At 42.1% G+C, this 21,311-nt stretch overlaps 1 protein-coding gene across 1 annotated transcript in view; it reads left to right on the top strand.

The window, feature by feature from the left end:
• Positions 1–21,311, top strand: part of SCN11A (sodium voltage-gated channel alpha subunit 11) — an 86,220-nt gene that overhangs the window by 29,612 nt on the left and 35,297 nt on the right. The window contains exons 12-19 of the mRNA XM_069561498.1: positions 2,801–2,930; positions 3,927–4,165; positions 8,294–8,476; positions 11,235–11,603; positions 14,013–14,435; positions 16,727–16,837; positions 17,554–17,668; positions 20,185–20,339. Of these exons, the coding sequence (XP_069417599.1) occupies positions 2,801–2,930; positions 3,927–4,165; positions 8,294–8,476; positions 11,235–11,603; positions 14,013–14,435; positions 16,727–16,837; positions 17,554–17,668; positions 20,185–20,339 (1,725 nt within the window). The remainder of the gene's footprint in view (positions 1–2,800; positions 2,931–3,926; positions 4,166–8,293; positions 8,477–11,234; positions 11,604–14,012; positions 14,436–16,726; positions 16,838–17,553; positions 17,669–20,184; positions 20,340–21,311) is intronic.

The raw sequence follows: 21,311 nt of genomic DNA, 5'->3' as shown, positions 1-21,311 counted from the left end.
GTGTGTGAGGTTGGTGGGGATGGTGGCAAGAGGTTCTAGTGGTAAGATGTGGACCCTTGTAAAAGGCCTTGAAGCCAAGCCAAGGAGTTCATTCTTTACCCTATATGCAAGGGATAAGCAGTATGGAAAGGTTTTAAGCAGAAGAGTGAAGAAGACCAGATTTACTGTGTGGAAATCCTGGATTCATCGAAGAGAGGGGATTGGAGGAGGGTGAGACTGGAGGCCACCAATTAAAAAGCTGTTGCAGTGATCCGAGTAAGAGGTGGAAGTGGCTTCAACTATGGTTCGGGCAGTGAGGATGAAGAGAGATGAACAGGTTACAGTGGATCTACAGAGGAAAAGGTTTGGCAAGTGACTATATGCAGAGGGTGGGGATGATGCCGGTTTATGGCTTGTTGGTGAGTTATCTACTGAGATGAGCAGAGAGCATGTTCTGGGGGGCGAGGAAGATAGCAAGTTAAGTTATGCACATACCAATTTTGAGATGCCTAGAGAGTGAAAGAGGAGAGTGAAAGAGCTGGCTTAAAACTCAACATTAAAAAAACTAAGATAATGCTATCTGCTCCCATCACTTCACAGCAAATAGATGGGGGGAAAGTAGAAACAGTGACAGATTTTATTTTCTTGTGCTCCAAAATCACTGCAGATGGTGACTGCAGCCATGAAATTAAAAGATGCCTGCTTCTTGAAAGAAAAGCTATGGCAAACCTAGCCAGCATATTAAAGAGCAGAGACATCACTTTGCTGACAAAGGTCCGTGAAGTCAGAGTTAAGGGCTTCCCCGGTGGTGCTAGTGAAGAACGTGCCTTCCAGTGCAGGAGACGCGAGAGATGTGAGTTTGATCCCTGGGTTGGGAAGATTCCCCTGGAGAGGGGCATGGCAACCCACTCCAGTGTTCTTGCCTGGAGAATCCCATGGACAGAGGAGCCTGGTGGGCTACAGTCCACAGGGTTGCAAAGAGTTGGACACAACTGAAGTGACTTAGCTAGCACAGAAATGATTTTTCCAGTAGTCATATTTGGATGTGAGAATTAGACCATAAAGAATGCTGAGCACCATAGAATTGATGCTTTTGAATTGTGGTGCTAAATAAGACTCTTGGGAGTTCCTTGGACAACAAGGAGGTCAAATCAGTCAGTTCTAATCAACCCTGAATATTCATTAGAAGGACTGATGCTGAAGCTCCAGTACTTTGTCCACCTGATGCAAAGTACCAACTCATTGGGAAAGACCCTGATGCTGGGAAAGATTGAGGGAAGGAGGAGAAGAGGGTGACAGAGGATGAGTTAGTTGGATAACATCACTGACTTAATGGACATGCTTTGAGTAAACTGGGAGATAGTGAAGGACAGGGAAGCCTGGTGTACTGCAGTCCATGGGGTTGCAAAGAGTGGGACATGACTAGGAACTGAGCAACAACAACATGGGGCATTCAAGCCAGGCTATTGTTTAGGCAGTGAGATATGCAGAAAAGAAGTTATGAGAGGATGTTATATAGAAAAAAAAATCTTATTTAAGGTGGGGGATGTTTGAACATGTTTTAATTCTGGAGAAGAGAAATCAGAAGAGAGGAAGATGTTGGAGATGCGGGCCAGGGAATAGTGGCTAGAGCCTTCTTCCTGAGGCAGTAGAAAGATGAAGGAGGCAGAAAGCTGGTGTGCATATCTGAGCCTGGAATGGGGAAAGAGAGTTCAGGGGCCTTTGAAGTAGATGGACGGACTTGCCCCGCTGCTGTGAGCAGTTCCCTGGTGGAGTGACAGGGTAAGGTCCCATGGTTTAGACTAGGCTTCTTTGCTGTCAGATCACAGCATAGTCAAGAAATTGCATGTATTTTTTTAATATTTTGGAAGTTTTTCCTCATTCTTAACATAAAATGTCTTTTCCCTTTAACTGTTAACAGAATAAGAAATGGCTATTGCAAGACTACAGGCTGCCTTTAGAACAGCTTTTCAGAAAGGGATGGTTCCCTATAAGGCCATGGTTGGTCAGAGCTTTTGGGGGACTAAGTAATTACAGACACCTGAGTTTTCTGGATAGCTGAAGGTTTGTGAGGTTATGTCTTTTAATTTCTAGATACTTTAGAATTTTAGATAAGGTGAAAATCAATAAACTCTTAGACACAGCCTGAAAGAGTCCCTGAAGTTTACTAATATAAGGATTTTGTGATATTTATATGACTGTCCTTCATAGTTACAAATTTCTTTTTTTGTTTTGGGGTTTTTTATTGTTTGTTTTTGGTATTTTTGCCACATGGCATGTGGGATCTTGGTTCCCCAGCAGGGATCGAACCTATGCCCCTTGCATTAGAAGCTCAGAGTCTTAACCCCTGGAACACTAGGAAAATCTGAGTTACTGTCTGTTTCAAAATCTATTTAGACAGCCACTCAAGGCACGTCACTGTCTGGCCTCAATTCACCTTTCTGAATTTATCCCCCACTTCTGCCCCTTGCAAACATTGTTTCTAAATTATACTTTTTATTGATTTCATACCCCAAACCATTGTGTATTAGTTTTTGTAAATTTTTTTTTGCTTTTTGTTGACAATGGATAAAACAGAGAAATAAATGTTTCTGTAGGTATGACTCTAGACTCTAGAAATGTGCATACATAAAAATATGAATGTTCAACCCATATTCCTCTTATGTAGTAAATGTGAATTAAGAAAGTTGAACCTTTGGCTTGCAATGAACATGAAGTGAGTTGAGCATCTTCACTGCATGTGGCATTGAATCAAAGTTTGTGAAGTTTTGAGGAGAGGCCGCCCCTTCCCTCAGAAAGTCCATCATGCCTTCTCTTACAGCCACACCTCCTTGAGCAAACCAAACGACTGTCCCAGAATCTGTCAGTGGACCACTGTGATGAGCACGGAGACTCCTTCCAAAGGCAGAGAGCCCTGAGTGCTGTCAGCATCCTTACCATTACCATGCAGGGTAAGTTGCGCCTCCCAGGCCAAGGGGGAACCTAAGTTCAATGATGTCCTTCCCTTCTCCCTCTCTCCAGCTCCCTAGAAGCCCTCTGCAACCCACCACGGGCACTTCTGCAAAGTGACTCCCAGTGCTTCTTCGGAGCACGTGAGCAACATGGCTTTTAAGAAGCGGGCGTTCCCCACGGGCCCACCCTGAGCTGTCACTTGGGTAATGGTGGGACCAAGAGCACTAAGAAGACTTCCTGTTCAGGCCACACAGTCACAGGAGGTTTCAGTGACAATGATAGTTAGCCAAAGGAGAGAAGACATAGAAGTTTCCAGGAGGTGACAGTTGTCATTGAAGTTAGAATAGGAATCTGTCATGAACAATAGAAGAAGACCTGTGCGTGCAGGCTGGTACCATCTGAGGGACCTGATTAACAACAGGTAATGGGGACCAAACTGAGGGGTTGGTGTTCAAGGGCAGGACTCAGGTTCTAGCAAGAATGGGGTTAAATGGGTTCTTAGCACTTCTGAGTCCCCTCATGATGCCCTAGAAATCAGGGTGCCTTTTCTGACCTGAGATCAACTGATTGCATGCCTTTTGTTTCAGTGCTTATAGATGGCCCTGCCTGAATATCTCCCTTTCCCCTGGGCCCTGGAAGCTTGCTGTGCTCTGATATAGCCATTGCCTTGGTCCACCTTGGGTGAACGGAACTTGGGCTTATGTCTGTCTCTCTCATGGGTTCATAGCCAGTCAGTGTTGACTTTCCCATCTGTATTTCTGACAGTGCAGCCCTGCTCCTAGGTGCTTAATGTACATATAAAGACTTTTACTTGACTATGCCACATGAAAGCTGAGTGTAGGAAACCTTTCTAGCTACACATCAGTACTCTCCTTGACTGATCATGTTGTAGCACAGAAGAAGCCAGGGAAGAGGGAAGAAGGACACACAGGCAAAGAACAGCCAGACTGGCTCAGAGCCAACTCCTCAAGGGCTTTTTCATTCTTCTTCTCCAGAACAAGAAAAATCACAGGAGCCTTGCCTCCCATGTGGGGAAAATCTGGCATCCAAATACCTCGTGTGGGACTGTAGCCCCTGGTGGCTAGACATTAAGAAGGTCCTGAGAACTGTGATGACTGATCCCTTTGCTGAGCTGGCCATCACCATCTGCATCATAATCAACACTGTCTTCTTGGCCATGGAGCATTACAAAATGGACCAGAATTTTGAGAATATATTGTACACAGGGAACTTGGTAATTCTAGGTTTTTAAAAATATGGAACGTATTTCAAACTTTGAATTATGACTCTTTCAAGTCTAGATATTATGTGGTCTAACCAAACATGGGTCTTTGGTCCTCTTGGGTGGAGTAGAGGGAAAAAATGACTGTTAGAATTTTATTTTTACCCATTTCAGTAACTTTCAGTGGGCCCCTGTTCACTCTCTAGCATGTTAATGTATGTCTTTAGTCATCTTGGGGGGCTGCGCTGTGTCTTTGTTGCTTTGCTCTATAGCTTTCTCTAGTTGTAGTGAGTAGGGGCTCTTTTGTTGCAGTGCCTAGGCTTCTCAATGTGGTGAGAAGTGGGGGCTTTGCTTGTTGCTGAGCACAGGCTCTGGGCATGTGGACTCAGTAGTTGTGGCTCATGAGCTTAGTTGCTCCGTGGCTTGTGGAATCTTCCTGGACCAGGGATCAAACCTGTGTCCCCCACATTGGCAGGCAAATTCTTATCCACTGTGCAGCCACGGAAGTCTGCAAGTAGACATCTTAAAAGGTCAACTATTTTGGATAATCAAGAAAATATTAACCATATCCAAGGACCCATGGTAATGAGTACCATGGTACCTAGTAATGTTGATGACACCATTTGTCACAAAATAATGTGATTGCCATTGCTAAGTGTTATTTTCCCTGTAAAGGTGAGTCAGGGCCTGGAAGCTGTACGAGGTTTACTTTCCCAGGAGTGGATTGCGAGGTGGAGAGTGAGCTGGGGTGGGGTTTCAGATGAGCCTGCTTCAGTAGTCTCAATTAAATTGGGAAAACTAAGATAGGGGAACAGACTATTCAGGAACTGTTCACTGTAATTCATAATTCCTGCAGAAGGCCCCAAGGGTAAACTAGTTTCCCAAGTATCAGAAATAGTAAGTACCCAGTGAATGTTCTACCCTAATTTGCTAATGAGTTCATTAGCTAAAAACCTTATCATAATGTCAAATCTTTTCTTCTTGAAGTTTTATGTTATTTTTCTAATTTAAAAAGCAATACTTGCTTTTTAATTTTAAAAACAAGGGAAATACAAAGAAGAAACTAATTTCTTATGGTCTTACTAGCAAAGATGATCATTTTTAGCATCAGAATATTTCCAAGTGTGTACGTATGTGGATGTTTAAAAATTTTTTTTGCATTGACAAGAACCCAAAGTACCTATTGAATCAGGAGCTGGTCCACAGAGCTGCCTCTGTGCATCAAGTTTAGGATAGTGTAGAACTGTAGACAGGTGCCTGTCACCTTCGGTTCCACCTCCCATGAAGAAGAGCAGGGAACTGCAGTATAAGACCAGGGCGGGTCTCCTTATAGATAGTCTGTATTTAAGTTCTTTTTCCCATACTGCCTTTAGGGAGAAGTGCCCTTTGGGTACGCATATGTTGGATTAGATTCCATGTTGCACAATGAACCTGACACACAGATTACCTTCTAATAGGCTGGGTCTTCTGGGATGATCCAGGCCAGGGTGTTTAGTTCTCTCCTGTTGAGGTGTCCCAGAATGGCCTGACAAGGCTGTTTCACTTGGAGGGAGAATGTTATGTGACCTCAGGGCCACAATACCTACCCGAACAGAGTCAGCAGGACCCATCTTTCAGTACCTCCTGGTAGATAGAGTTATTGGATAAGTTCCAGAGAATACTCAAAAAGTCTCTGACAGCATCGTCTCCATAGACAGGGCTTCCCAGTTGCAAAGGTGGTCTATCCATCAGTTCTCCTGTTGATCCAACTAGCAGAAGTAACCAAAGCCCACCTCTCATATTTCCCACTGACCAGGCATCCCAGGTACTGAGGTAAAGTTGCATTTTGCAGTTGGAAGGTGGCTAATTAAGTGACATTCTTCTCCAGAGGCCAAAGGAGGCACAGAGACATTGATGGTGTCTGAAAACACAGGCAGCAGCTGGACCCTGGGTCCTGGAAATTGAAGAGAAACATGCAAAGCTGCTTATGTAGTCTGTGGATCCATTCCATGCACCCCATTCGCTACACATGCAAAAAAGGGAGCAGCCACCTCCCTCTGTTGTGCCACCATGATGGTGATGATGGGAGGCCTTGGAGCCCTGGGCTTGAAGGAACACATCCAAACTTCCTTCCTCTGATGGGTGGAGCCGGATTAAGCTGGCCTGTGGAGTTCTGTGGAAATAGGCTTTCTAGGCTTCAGAACTGCTTGAATCAAGGGGAGTCCATTGAGCTCCTGAGAAGTCATAAGTAGCAGTTGAATTGGATTGCAAAACTGACGGTTCCCCAGGCATCTAGTGATGCTGTCAGGCTAAGACACCTAAAGCCTGAAGGAGACAGGAGGAGGAAGAGCGGGTCAAAAGGTGACTGAGATGAATCCTGCACAATTAACTGGAACACACAACACTGCACGCTTTTAGGCACTGGTTGTGGCATTTTGGGGATAGACAGCAATGTTGGGGGCTTCCCTGATGGCTTAGCGGTAAAGAATTTGCCCGCAGTGCAGTAGCCACAGGAGACGCAGGTTTGATCCCTGGGTCAGGAAGATCCCCTGGAAGAGGGCATGGCAACCAACTCCAGTATCCTTGCCTGGAGAATCCCGTGCACAGAGAAGCCTGGCGGGCTAAAGTCCATAGGGTCACAAAGAGTCGGACAAGACTGAAAAGTGTTGGATAAGACTGAAGAGACTTAGCACACTCATGCACATAGGCAGCAATATTTAAAGGGAAAAATAGATATAAGCTTTGATTTTTCTTTGCCACTCTTGATTTCTTTTTATTTGCCTATCTGGGGTTTAACTTTGCCCATCCTTTTATTTTAACTTGTGTCATTTTATTTTAGGGTTATATTTTATAAATAGTCATTTCATTATTTATAAAAATAGACCACCTGTTACTTTTAATAAAATGATTTAATCATTTATAGGTTGTTGCTGTTGTTTCCAGAATTAAAGAGGAGAGTCGTATAATGAACAACATTTTAAAAGATTTTAACCCTTTTTATGTGAAAGTCACTCAGTTGTGTCTGGGCTCTTTGCAACTGTATAGTCCATGGAACTCTCCAGGCCAGAATATTAGAGTAGGTAGCCTTTCCCTTCTCCAGGGGATCTTCCCAACCCAGGGATCAAACCCAGGTCTCTCACATTGCAGGTGGATTCTTTACCATCTGAGCCACAAGGGAAGCCCAACCCTCTTTTATTAAAAAAAAAAACAAAAACCCTTTTAATATTACTGTATTATTTTCACACTATGGTTTTCCTCATTTCTGCTTAATTTCTCTGTGTGTTTATGATAGAGAATGTGCTATTTGCTATGAAGAAACACTTTGCCTTATTTTCTGCAAAGATATAGCAGATAGATTTAACTTTGAATTTGGCTACTGTGCAACATTTTGCAAATTTCTTAAGCCTGTATTTATCTAATTGTTAAAGACAAAGAATTATTTTTCCCATGGAAAAGACATAGTTTAGTGCTTTTTAAACTCTTGCCCCTCCTTTTAATTCTTTAATATTTTGTTCTGGAATAATGTGCCCTGCATTCTGAGGGAGTTTTTAAGATTATATTCTGATTCACTAATCTTCCTTTCAACCATAACCAACTCAGGGTTTATCCTCTGTATCAGGTTGCTCAAAGACTTTTTTTTGTCTGGTAGTGATTTCCAATTCTCTGTTCTGGGCCCTTAAATTTTTTTTTTCCTGACCAAAGTATTGAGGTTGAGTGTTTAGATAAACTGCTTTTGTATTTTGGTTTATGAATGATATTTATCTTTACTTTTCAGAGGTGTTGTGTACTCCCCTCACTTTGGAGTTACTAGTATCTTAAAGAGAATTCAGAGGAGGAATTGCTTGACACTTCCTATTACTCTGCCATCTACCAAGAAGCCAATTTTGCTTTTTTTTTTTTTAACAGAATGGAAAATATATTTATTCTCCATCCTGATGCCTGTTAGCTTGGTGATACTGTAGTGGAGGCCGTGGTGGGGTGGGGTCGTGGGGAGAGAGGAAAAGGTTAAGTGAAGTCCATGCTGCAGTGGTAAATGCTTCTTTTTCATGGACTGCAGGGTATATTGTATCAAGTATGAGAACACAGTTTATTTCTTTGTAACCTCTGTAATTTCCTTGGACATACCTTCTTTTTCTCATTTTTTTTCCTGTCTCACTGTAGGTTTTCACTGGCATTTTCATGGCTGAAATGTGCCTAAAAATCATTGCACTGGATCCCTACCACTACTTTCGTCGAGGATGGAACATTTTTGACAGTGTTGTTGCTCTTCTGAGTTTGGCAGATGTGATAGTAAACCATATAGTTTCAGGAAAAAGTTGGATATCGTTTCGTTCCTTAAGAGTGGTAAGGCACTTACTTTCTTATTTTACTGAATAACTTATCAGCCAGGATTTAAGAGTCTTCAGTGAGTTCAATAGCTAGTTTCGGATTAAAGCTTACCATCTTACCTCGATCTGAGAACCAAAATTACACTCCTCCTGACAGCCAGGTCTATAATACACTTGTGAGTCCCAGGCGGTCTTCTCTCAGTCGAACCCCTACTCTCCTCCCTCCCCTGCCACAAGATGACCCTTCAGGCAACTAGGCCCAAAATTATGTCTTCTGGTGTCAGGACTGTGCTCCCTGCTGTGTGTGCAACCCCCCCATCCATCTTTCCCCCCACAGAACTCTGAGCCAGGCACCCTCACAGCTGGGCTTACCAAGGGGAGATGCGTTACAGAGCCCAGGATGGGGGCAGGCGCTGCCAGCGGGTGTTGTCCTCAGGGTCCCTCCTCATTGCTCCCAGTAACGCAGCCCTTTTCTGCAGTCTTTGCCCTTCATCCACAAGCCACTGGAGGCACCCCCGTAGCCTTTGCCGAGTACCTGACATGTATGGGGGAAGACTGCAAGGTGAGGGAAGCACTGCCTTCAAGGAGTTTGTGGTCTAAGCAAAATATAAGACATGGCCCAGAAATGACCATGCAGCAGACCCCGTAAGAGGTATGGGCAGAAATCACATCTGGGAAGGGAATCAGGAAACCACAAAAGGTTACCTCTCGTCCTCTTTCAAAGATTTAGCTTTTTGGAGGGGACATGGATACGATTTCTTTTTTTCTTTTTAAAAACTTTTTATTTCATATTGAAGTATAGCTGATTAACAATACTGTGATATTTTCAGGTGAACTGTGAAGGGACTCAGCCATACATATACATGTATCCATTCTCCCTGAAACTCACCTTCCATCCTGGCTGCCATATAACATTGAAAAGAGTACCATATGCTATACAGTAGGTCCTTGTTGGTTATCCATTTTAAATATACCAGTGTGCACATGTCCATCCCAAACTCCCTAACTATCCCTCTCCCCCACCCCCCATCCTTCTCCCCAGCAACCATAAGTTCGTTCTCTAAGTCTGTGAGTCTCTTTCTGCTTTTCAAGTAAGTTCATTTATATAATTTCTTTTTGGATTATTTCTCCTTCTATGTGGATAGGATTTCTAAACGTGGAATAAGACATTTGATTCAGTTACTTAAGCATACATTTTATAGTTGGCATATATTAGAAAATCACACTGCTTAAAATCAGGCATTATTAGGCTGCTCCCTAAAGCTTTATTGGTGCTTGGGTGAGCAAAATTACGTGTGCTTTACTAATGGTTAGGCTTATTACAGCCATGCTCTGAGGCAAGGAGTTCTATGAGTTTGTCTGTGGACAAGAATAGAACCACATTTTCTCCCTGAGATGCCCCCAGTTCCCCTCTATGTAGACAGCAGTGGCTCCTCTCTTGTGATAGAAGTCTAACTGACCTGCAGTATCTCCCTGCCCCTCCACAAGTACTGGGTTGGCCGAAAAGTTTGTTCAGGTTTTTCTTTAACATCTTATGAAAAACCCAAGTGAACTTTTGGGCCAACTCCAAAGTTGACACTTAACAGGATTGTACTTTGGAGTGAAACCATTGGTTTACATTAAAAGTTAACATAAGAAATAATCTGTGAAACTAGTTACTGTGCTTTTTTCTGTTGTTGTCTCCTATAAGGTCTATAAGGTTCCACGGAGAGAATTTCTCTCTGGAAAAAAAGAACGTGTCTTGAGTAGTCCTCCTAGGCACAATACATCAATTTGTGAGCTCAATTATATAATGAAGGAGTTAACAAACTTTGTCTGTAAAAAGCAGATGGTAAATTTTTTCAGTCTTACAGGCCATATGGTCACTATAGAAACCTCTCAGTTTGCCATCATAGCACAAAAGTAGCTGTAGACATTAGAGTACACATTCGCATGGCTGTGTTCCAATAAAACTTTATTTACAGACATGAAAATTTGAACTTTATACAATTTTAATGTGTAATGAAATATTTAAAAAATTATCTCCAACCATTTAAAGATATAAAAATCTTTCTCACCTCTCAGGCCATATGAAAGCAGGTAATGGGATGGATCTGGCTCTGGGCCCAGAGTTTTTGACCCTTAGTATAGATAGTGCAGGACTGGGAAGCCTGGCATTCTGCAGTCCATGGGGTCACAAAATGTTGGACATGACTTAGCAACTGAACAACATCATACTGGGGGCTTCCCCAGTGGTGCAGCAGTAAATAACCTGCCTGCAATGCAGGAGATGCAGATTTGATCCCTGGGTCAGGAAGATCCCCTGGAGAAGGAAATGGCAACCCACTCCAGTATTCTTGTCTGGGAAATCCCATAGACAGGGGAGCCTGGTGGGCTACAATCCATGAAGATCACAAAATAGTCAGACATGACTTAGTGACTAAATAACAGCAACAACCAATATTATACGGGATTCCAATATATTCATTTTGTTTAATTAATGTGCATGCCCAGTTCTACCATCATGATCCCAAAGTCTTTATCATTTAAAAAAATTAGACCAAATGTTTCATTTTTAAAACAAAAAATAGATATGGGTGAATATCAGATTGGGGCATGGAGTTGCTGACCATGTTTAAGATGGATTTGGCTTTGAAAAGATTTTTGAAAGTTATAAATGCTGTGGTTTGGGAACAAGTCATTTGAATTATAGCTGAACAGGTGGAATTTGTCCTAACTGGCTTTTCTTCCATTTTTGTTTATTGTTTTTTAAAAAATTATTATTATTTTTACAGCTGAGGGTCTTCAAGTTAGCCAAATCCTGGCCAACTTTAAACACACTGATTAAGATCATTGGCCATTCTGTTGGAGCCCTTGGAAACCTGACTGTGGTCTTGGCCATTGTGGTCTTTATTTTCTCAGTAGTTGGCATGCAGCTTTTCGGCTCTAGATTCAATAACAAAAAGAATCATTTAAAGTCCTGTGACCCTGAAGTCCTGTGTTTACGACGCTGGCACATGGGGGATTTCTACCACTCCTTTTTGGTGGTATTCCGCATCCTCTGTGGCGAATGGATTGAAAACATGTGGGAATGTATGCAAGAAGCTAACCCAAGGCTGTGCGTTATTGTGTTTCTGTCGATCATGGTGATTGGAAAACTTGTGGTGAGTGTCTCAGTTTTGTTATTGTTGTTTTAAATGCATGGGCTAAACAAATGCATTAGCTTCTTTTCCAGCACTTTACTAGTGAAAATTGTTATTTAAATATAGTATTATAAGTTTAATGTTATATAATGTTCAAAAATCTGCATTTGAATTTGATTTGAAGACAGTATGGTAAGCATGAAAGAAAACCTGTCATGCAGTACTTTAAAGATGCCCCAATGTCTATCCTACTCCAAGCGATTATTCAAATCGCCACTGATTGGCTGAGGTAGGGATATTTTACTTAATTTGGTCCATAGATGTAAAATGCAAAATGCCAGACTGGATAAAGCACAAGCTGGAATCGAGATTGTGGGGAGAAATATCAATAACCTCAGATAAGCAGATGATACCACCCTTATGGCAGGAAGTGAAGAGGAATTAAAGAGCCTCTTGATGAAGGTGAAAGAAGAGAGTGAAAAAACTGGCTTAAAGCTCAACATTCAGAAAACTAAGATCATGGCATCTGGTCCCATCACTTCATGGCAAATAGGTGGGGAAACAATGGAAACGGTGACTGCTATCATTTTCTTGGGCTCCATAATCACTGTGGATGGTGATTGCAGCCATTAAATTAGAAGACACTTGCCCCTTGGAAGAAAAGCAATGACAAACCTAGACAGTATATTAAAAAGCAGAGACATTACTTTGTCTACAAAGCTCTGTATAGTCAAGGCTATGGTTTTTCCAGTAGTCATGTACGGATGTGAGAGTTGGACCATAAAGAAGGCTGAGCGCTGAAGAGCTGATGCTTTCAAACTGTGGTGTTGGAGAAAACTCTTGAGAGTCCCTTGCACTGAAAACAGATCAAACCAGTCAATCCTAAAGGTAATCAACCCTGAATATTCATTGGAAGGACTGATGCTGAAGCTCCAATACTTTGGCCACCCAAGGGGAAGAGCCGACTCATTGGAAAAGACCTGATGCTGGGAATGACTGAAGGCAGAAGGATAAGGGGACAGCAGAGGATGAGATGGTTGGAGGGCATCACCAACTCAAGGGACATGAGTTTGAGCAAGCTCTGGGAGATGGTGAAGGACAGGGAAGCCTGGCATGCTTCAGTCCATGGGGTGGCAAAGAGTCAGACATGACTGAGCAACCGAACAATAACAACAAAGATGTAAAGAAATGTCCGCAGAGTAAGGTTTTTCTTGCTGTTTAAAAGGAGGATGAGAGGAAAGGAAAAGGAGGAGAGGGGGAATGATGAAAAAAGTGGTCCTTTTTCTTCCTCCAGTCCTTTTATGACTGTGACTCTTGGTAGAACCGCAAACATCATGCAACCATGAGAAGTACCAAAGCAAGACAAAGTCAGCACTGAGGAAGGTAGACTGAAGGTGGAACAAGCCTACTGTCAAGGCATAATTGGTCCCGTCTTCTAGTTTCAAACATCTTGTCATGTGGCATTTTCTTATTATGTAAGCTTGCCCTGTATCTGTTACTTACAGCTGGAAACATGGTACTCTATGGAGAAACTAATTAAGTGTACACCACTGAGGGTGTGACGAGACAGGAGACAGACAAGGATACCTGAGCATAAGATCTTCAGAACTGAGTTGGGACTATCATGCAAATATAACTAATGATCCTCATGCAAATATAATTAACTGTCCTCAATATCTAATAAATGGTGTTAGTAGACAGCAGGAGATATGCAAGATCAAGGGAGTGGGAAGGGAGTGCTAAGAAAGACTCTGGGAGACACGGTACTTGAAAAAGGCACTTCAGAGGCAAAGAGGACTTAGCAAATAGAGGGTAACTTGAGCAAAGATTCAGACTTGGGAATTCTCATTGTGAAGCTGAGGAAGTGTGACTGGACCCATCAACATCCATAAAACTCTTCCTCCAGAAAGCTGTATATTTTTGAACTGGTGAGAGCCACAAACAAAAGAGGTAAAAAACCTGCACAAGTGTGCCATCTCTCAAATTGTGCAGCTAGGAGAGGACCTCAGAGTTCAGCGGTCCTAGACATTAGACTCATATCCATGTGGGCAATTCCAGCAAAAGTCCAACCTCATGATTCTGGCTGATCCCCAAGGAATATCCACTTTTGATTTTGCCACATGGTTATGCCTTTCACCGTACCCTGCCCAGGCTCTACAGTACACGCTGCGTATACACAGACAGACTGCATCTGGTTGTTTGCACCCTGTAACTTCAACTTTTTTTTGGTCTTATCTTGATGTCTCTATTACTTCCTCAATCTTTTCTCCTTTTCTTTATTTTATAGATGAACTTTCTTGGGAGATAGAAGGACATAGAACTTTCATTTGATCTGGTTTCCAGTCTTGGGGAAAAGCTGTTGCAGAGCCCTACTGTATTCTTTCCTTTGCTAAATTTCCCCTATGTCCCTCTCCCTTTGCCCCTTCCTAGGTGCTCAACCTCTTCATTGCCTTGCTACTCAATTCCTTCAGCAATGAGGAGAGAAATGGACACTTGGAAGGAAAAGTCAAGAAAACCAAAGTCCAGGTAGCCCTGGATCGGTTCCGCTGGGCTTTTTGTTTTGTAATACATACTCTTGAGCATTTTTTCAGGAAGTGGTGCAGGAGGCAACATTTATCAAAGCAAAAAGAGGTGACAGAAGGCCCTGGTGGAGAGAGCAAAGATATCATTCCCCTGGTCACAGGGATGAAAAAGGGCCCAGAGATCTGGGAGGAGTTTGGTGTACTAACTTCTGTACCAATGACCTTGCATGATCGGACTTGGTTGGCCCCACTTGCAGAGGAAGAAGATGACGCTGAATCCCTTGGTGAAGATAAGGGACAGGCTGCCACACAACCTGAGGCTGGAAAACAGGTATGCAGGTTCACACATAGACTCAGAGATCGTTTAAAGTGGAAGCTGCCATGGAGTGCTGGTCGCCTGCCCTGTCCTGAGCACTATGCGGAGATGGTAAAGGTGTACAGTGTGGTGGCTGCACCTCTGGGGCTGGTTCTAATCATGGTCTGCACATGTGGCACAGGGGGGAGATCCCAGAGGAGTTCAGAGTGGGCTGGGGCAATGAGGGCATCAAATGCCTTCGGTTGAGCACCAAAAGAAATATAGAGTTAGGACTGACTGAAAGGTGAGAAAAGGAGTGTGGAAGGTGAAGTGAATATAGCGTAAACAGAGATTTTGTTTCTTATGAATTGCCTGCCACCCTGGGGAAGATGTCTTAGCCACTACCCAGAATACTCGGAGGGGCAGTAGTCTCTCATCTCTCAGCCTGCCTCTTCCTGCATGGAATCTCTGCCCTGCAAACTAGCTGGAGTAAGGGAGATCAGAGCCCCAGTATTGTCAAGCTTTTGAACTTGGAATAGAGTCTCTGTCCTATGAGTAGTAACTAAAATGAAAACAGAAATCCAACTTCTTGACCACATTCACCAGAAATTTAGCCTCTTCAACTCAGATTTGGAGGAGATGAGAAAAGCTGTGACCTGCACATTCTAATGAGATACATATCTCTTCCTTGGGAGCCGAGGGCAGAGGGAGCCCCATCTTCTTGGGCACATCTGCCTAAAGTGGAGCTTCCATCAAACTGAGCTGGGGGAGTGGGAAGCGAGAGAGCAGGTCATGGCTAAAGTGCCATAGACTCCTGCTGTTATTACTGAATAGCATAGATTTTTTAAAAAAGTAAATATTTCTTCACTTGCTGTATGCCCTTAGGACAATTCACAGAAACCTTAAATGTATTTTTACAAGTATTTTCCACCATTTATGTTCATTTTACTGTGGAACATTCTGCAGAGCTCCTTATTCTACCATCTAAGAAGCAGCACTCTGAATATCTTTTTTATAAATGTATTAATTTTAATGACATTTTTAGATTATGATACTAATTTTGTTCTTTTTCCTCAAGTAAATTGACCTCCCTGTAGTTAATTTTTGAGGACTACTGATTTTATGTTTGTCTCATCATACACTTTGGAAGATAAATGTGAAAGTTCATCTTTGTGGGAGGGCCTGTTACTCCCCCTGCAGTCTAAGTTTTGTGGTGTCTTTAATAGACCCTTCTAAGGGGTCCATTTCAGAACTAAGTCTTATCTTGGCAGCTGATTCTTCTCTGATAGTGATACTAGGCATTTTGCAGATCCAGTCACTAAGCCAGTAGCTCCCTTTGCCCAGATCTTATTTCTGAGGCTGTACTTCCTCCTGCCTCCCTAGGTATGCAGCTTTGTATGATTGTAACCCCAAGCATTGGCCACAACTTCTTTTAACTTTCTCTCTTAAGTATAAGAACTTCAGCCCAGCCCAGAGTTTCAAGCTTTGGGTATAACTCTGGTTTCCTTTTTCACATGGGACACTTTTATTCACCATTACTTGCTGCATGCTTTAAATTGTTATTACTTCATTTTTGTTCTGTGTCTGGTCCATAGATAATGTGTACCTGTTTTTTTGTGTATATGTGTTCAATGGGAGCAGCGTTCTTAAATTATGCCCATACAATGTCAGATTCAGAAGAACCTTCACATATATTTTAGGATGAAACCTTAAGATGTGACTTTGCATATCCTTGGATTTAGCTGCAGGTCATCAGACAAAATTCATTTTTTATTTTTATATTATAATATATATTCATGTTTTCTTTATGCCTTTCAGTTGCCTATTTTGCTAAGCCAATCCTCTGTACCTAAAAGAATACAAAATTATTTTCCAAATTATTCTTTTAATAGTTTTATTCATGTATTTTTGTATTAGGATATCAAGTGATTATCGATTTTAATTTTTACTGTATTATGGCATTGTATTTTTTCAGGAATAACTGATTATACCAGTACCATTTATTAAACAATTTATTATTGAGCCATTGAATTGAAAAGTTACAGTAAGATTCACTTCTTAATTATTTGCTGAATTTTGTATCAAATCATGTTGTTTTGATTATATTACTTATGAGTAAGTTTCATTATATGTTTCCTATAATAGTTTTTCCAGAATTATTTTATGTTGAGTTTTTTCAGGAGCAGTTTTTAAAAGTAAAGGGAAAAAGTTAAATAATGTCAAAATTTTCGTGATGAACAGAAAACCAAATAAAATTCAAACTTGTTTCATCCCAAGTGAGATGTCCAGGAGGAGTATTAATTCTACTCTTGGTTTCTCAGTGTCAGGCCAGTGAAGTTCATCAGAAGAGCAAGGATCTCACTAGTCCAGGAATTCAGAGTGTGGAAATTGATGTATTCTCTGAAGATGATCCTATGTCAATACAGAATCTTCGGAAGGTAATTTTCCCAGAGTGTTCCCAGAAGAAACATAGCTCATCCACTTACCTTGCTCAAAATAGCCACTATGGAAAAATATCAAGATTAGTACAGAGCAAACTGTCAAAATTAGATTATTAGGCAAAGATCTAGGCCAGGGTTTCTCAGCCTCTCCAGTACGACATTTGGGCCCAGATTCTTTGTTATGGTGGACTGTTCCGTACGGTGTTTAGCAGTACCCCGCCTCCACCCTCTAGATGCCCATAGAATCCCCCCCCCCGCCACTGCAAAAATAAAAAATGTCTTTAGACATTGCCAAAATGTCTCCTAGAAAGTAAAATCAATGCAACCACTGTTCTAGGCCTATTATTCTGAGACTTGAGGTAGCTGACAATTTCATTGTCAGTAAAGTGACCTTTTCCTCATCACCTGGCTTCTGTATGTATGGTTTGTCAGCAGATCAGAGGTAAGAATGGGAGGGAGGAAAAGGCTGAGATACTGTGTCATGTACTTTTACCTTTCATCATCCAAGGGAGAGGAATTAGAGAATTCTGTCTTGGAGTCAGGGCTGGTCAGAGCATTTAGGAAAGAACCTAACAAGAGGGATACTTTCTAGACAACCCTCATACCTACCTAGTTTCATGCATTAGAAATCCTAAAATAAGATATTAGGTATTAATCATGGTGACAGAGAGTGTTGGAAAATGATCCCCCCTTTCCTTTGTTCTGATGTATAGAAGTCTGATGCTACGAGTGTGCTCTCAGAATGTAGCACCATTGGTCCACAGGATCCCTTTATGCGGCTACTTGAAATGGTTCCCAAAAAGGAACCAGAGAGGTGTTTGCCCAAAGGTAAGTGGCAATATTCCTACATTCAGTTCACGGAACATTTGGATGGTTTTCTGTTATTCTTTGAAGCTCTATAGTTTGATAGATCCTTTCTTTCTAATTCTACTGGAAACAAAAGTGAAGAGAGTCTCCCCTGGATTCTGGAGACCATTTCAGGAAATTCTTGATTCAGGTGAAGTTAATTCATACAGCCCAACTTCTAGAGTAGAAACTTGGGAAAAGTTTTCTAGAAACCCCACTGAGCCAGTATTCCTACCACTTGGTAGAGTTCCCAATACATCAATTGTCAGGATATCCTTGAAGTCATAGATCAAGAGAACTTGACCATAAATCTGGGGTTGGCTAGAGCCCTGGCCAGGCCCTCAACTCATCTCTCAAGATTTTTCTCTGGGAGAAGTCATCCAAGATGGTGGTGTAGGAAGACCCTGAGCTCACCTCCACCCATGGAAATACCAAATATACACTTACTTGTAGAGCAATTTCCCCTGAAAAAGACTCGAGGACTTATAGAACAGCTACTACATATAGATAGAACATATAGATCAGGTAGGAAAGATGGAGACATGGTATCCATGGGCACTGCACCCTCAACTTAGTGACCTACAGTAAGAAGGGATATTGTTGCGGGGCCAGAGCACAGACCCACCCACCTTGGGATCAGCAAGAAAAGAGCAGTTTAAAGGCCATCTAGACTATACCAGAAAGAGATCCACGTATCAACCCTAGAGTATTACTCAGGTCTTCACTGGTGGCTCAGACAGTAAAGAATCTGCCTGCAAAGCAGGAGACCCAGGTTTGATCCCTGGGTCAGGAAGATCCCCTAGAGGAGGAAATGGCAACCTACTCCCATTTTCTTGCCTGGGAAATATCATGAACAGAGGAAGGAAATCCGTGTTTTAACCCTAGAGCTTCTGCCAAATGCACAGAGAAGTGCTGGATCCCTTTGTGGGGTCAGAGGCAGCAGAGAGCACCTTGGTTTGCCTCACCCCCAGAACTCTCCCCAGCCCTCATTCACTCCAGCTCTAGCTACCCCACTAAGGTAGCCTTGGACTTAGCACTCCCCAAGGCCTGACTCCAGCCCAAGCCCACTCTAACCTCAGCTGCTCTGCCTAGGTGGCCTCAGATACCTAAGTGCTCCCCAGGAGTTGCCCCTGGCAAGCTTCAGCCCCTGTAACCCCGCTGAAGATACCAGGTGCTAGCTGTCTACACAGGGGACACTCCACACAAGTCCATTCCTTGAATACCAAGATAGGTAGCCATTTCACCTAGTTCATAGAAACAAAAACTAGAATTCAAACAAAATAAGCATATGGAGGACTATATTCCAAATGAAAGAACAAAACCCTAAAGAAAAACAAAACCCAGGAAAAATCCTAAAGAAACAGAGTTAAGTAATTTACCTGGTAAAGAATTCAAAGGGGTGATCATAAGAGTTTTCACCAAAGTAGGGAAGAAAATGGAGAACTTCATTTTAGTAAGAATTTCAACAAAGACTTAGAAAATGTGGGCAAGAATTCAATAACATGATAATAATGCAGTCCACATTATAATTAAAATGTCAAAAATTTGAATATATTGTGCCAGTCCTTCTGCTTTGTGAAGTTTCTGCTGAAAAATCATCTAATAGGCTTATGAAGTTTCTCTTGTATGTAACTAGTTCTTCCCTTACTGCTTTTAAGATTCTCTATCTTTAGTTATTTTTATGATTTTTTTTTTTTTTTTGGCCATGCCTTGCAGCATGTGGGATCTTATTTCCCTGACCAGGGATCAAACTCATGCCCCCTTCATTGATTGCATGGAGTCTTAACCACTGGACCACTGGGGAATTCCCTATCTTTCATTTTTGACATTTTAATTATAATGTGTCTTGGCATGGATCTCTTTGGGTTCATCTTGTTTGAAAATCTCTGTGCTCCCATCTCTAGACTTTGGTGTCTGTGTCCTTCCCCAGATTAGGGAAGTTTTTAGTCATTATTTCTTCAAATAAGTTTTTTTGTCCCTCTTCTCTCTTTTCTCCTTCTGAGGCCCCTATATTGCTAATGCTAGTATACTTGATGTTGTCTCAGGGATCCCTTAAGCTCTTCACATTTAAAAAAAATTCTTTTTGCTATCCTGATTGGGTAATTAATGTCTTCCAGATCACTAATTTCATTCTTCTGCATCCTCTAAACGGTTTCATCTCAGTTATTGTATTCTTCATCTCAGTGTTGTATTTTTTTTTCATCTCAGTTATTATTTTCTTCAGTTCTTATTGGTTCTTTTTAATACTTTCTATAGTTCTCTATCTTTGTTGAAGTTCTCACTGAGTCTGAATTGGCATATGATGACCCCTATTCTGCTCTGTTGACCAAATGTTGTCATGTGGCTGAACCCAGGTTCAAAGTGTTGGAAAAAGACTCAAACTCTCTAGTTGGAGGATTTGCAGAGTTACATGGTGTGTACAAGGAGGGTGAAGAGTTGAGCTATTAATGCACGTGTATTATAGACACTCGTGACAGTGATTCTCTGCTTCCTTGTAGGCCTGAATTGCTGCTCTCTATGCTGTACTGTGGACAAGAGAAAGTCCTCCTGGATCACTTGGTGGAGCCTGCGAAAAACCTGCTACCAAATAGTGAAACACAGCTGGTTTGAGAGCTTTATTATCTTTGTGATTCTGCTGAGCAGTGGGGCACTGGTAAATGGTCATGGTCTTGTGGGGACATTGGGGGGCAAGGCAGCTGGGTGGCTTCATTCCAGCTTGGCCCTTCAAGGAGCTGTGAATGTGGGGAAGCTAGGAAGAAGTGGGATTTCTGTTGGTATATCCCCTTAGGGGACAGGATTTTGCCAGCATGTTCTGAAGAAATGCTACATCTGGGAAATCCCTAGCTGAAGATGCTTTACCTGTGGGAAGCATGACCCACGTCAGCGCTTTTTTAATGTGTTTATTTATTTATTTGTTTTTTGGTCATGCCACACAGCATGTGAGAACTTAGTTCTCTGAACAGGAATGAAACTTGTGCCCCGTGCCACTGAAGCGCAGAATCTTAACCGCTGGACCACCAGGGAAGTCCCCAGATTGGAACTTTAAAGTGGCTATTGGAGTCTTGACCTTAACTCCAAGCCTGTCCGTCATTCCTGGAGGATTTCTAGACATTTTCAGCGTATCCTACATGTTTCCTCCTCTAGATGGCAATGCTCCTGTTCTCTTTTTTTTCCTGGTGGCCTTCGTGTTGCTTTCTAAAAGATGAAACGTTTAGGAGAAGTCTACAGGGGCTAGAATAGGATATAAGTTGCCTTGGTATTTTTCACCACTCATGATCCTTTGAGAGGAGGGAAAAGAGATACTGTTTTATGTGTATGACAGATCCTTCCAAATTGAGGTATGTTGTGAGTTCTGATAAGCTTTGGAAATAACTGAATCAATCACCCTCCCTAGCCATATGGTCATGAACTCCTTTCTGCTCTCTCTCCTCACCTTGTTGTCCTTCTTTCCTCCTCTGCACACATACCCTCACCTTGAGCAACAGTATTTTCTTTCTTATCAGCTACATGTTTCTCTCTCTCCCTCCCATTATGTCTTGTATTTCCTCTTAATATGGCCATAATGTAAAACTAAATTCTCTTAGTATTTGTCATCCCAAGTGAATGGAGTACTGAGTTCCCCTTA

The sequence above is a fragment of the Ovis canadensis genome, chromosome 19, assembly GCF_042477335.2.
Source record: "Ovis canadensis isolate MfBH-ARS-UI-01 breed Bighorn chromosome 19, ARS-UI_OviCan_v2, whole genome shotgun sequence".
Classification (NCBI taxonomy): Eukaryota; Metazoa; Chordata; class Mammalia; order Artiodactyla; family Bovidae; genus Ovis; species Ovis canadensis.
The sequence above is the reverse complement of the archived record's forward strand: the minus strand, read 5'-3'. Positions and strand labels throughout refer to the sequence as shown.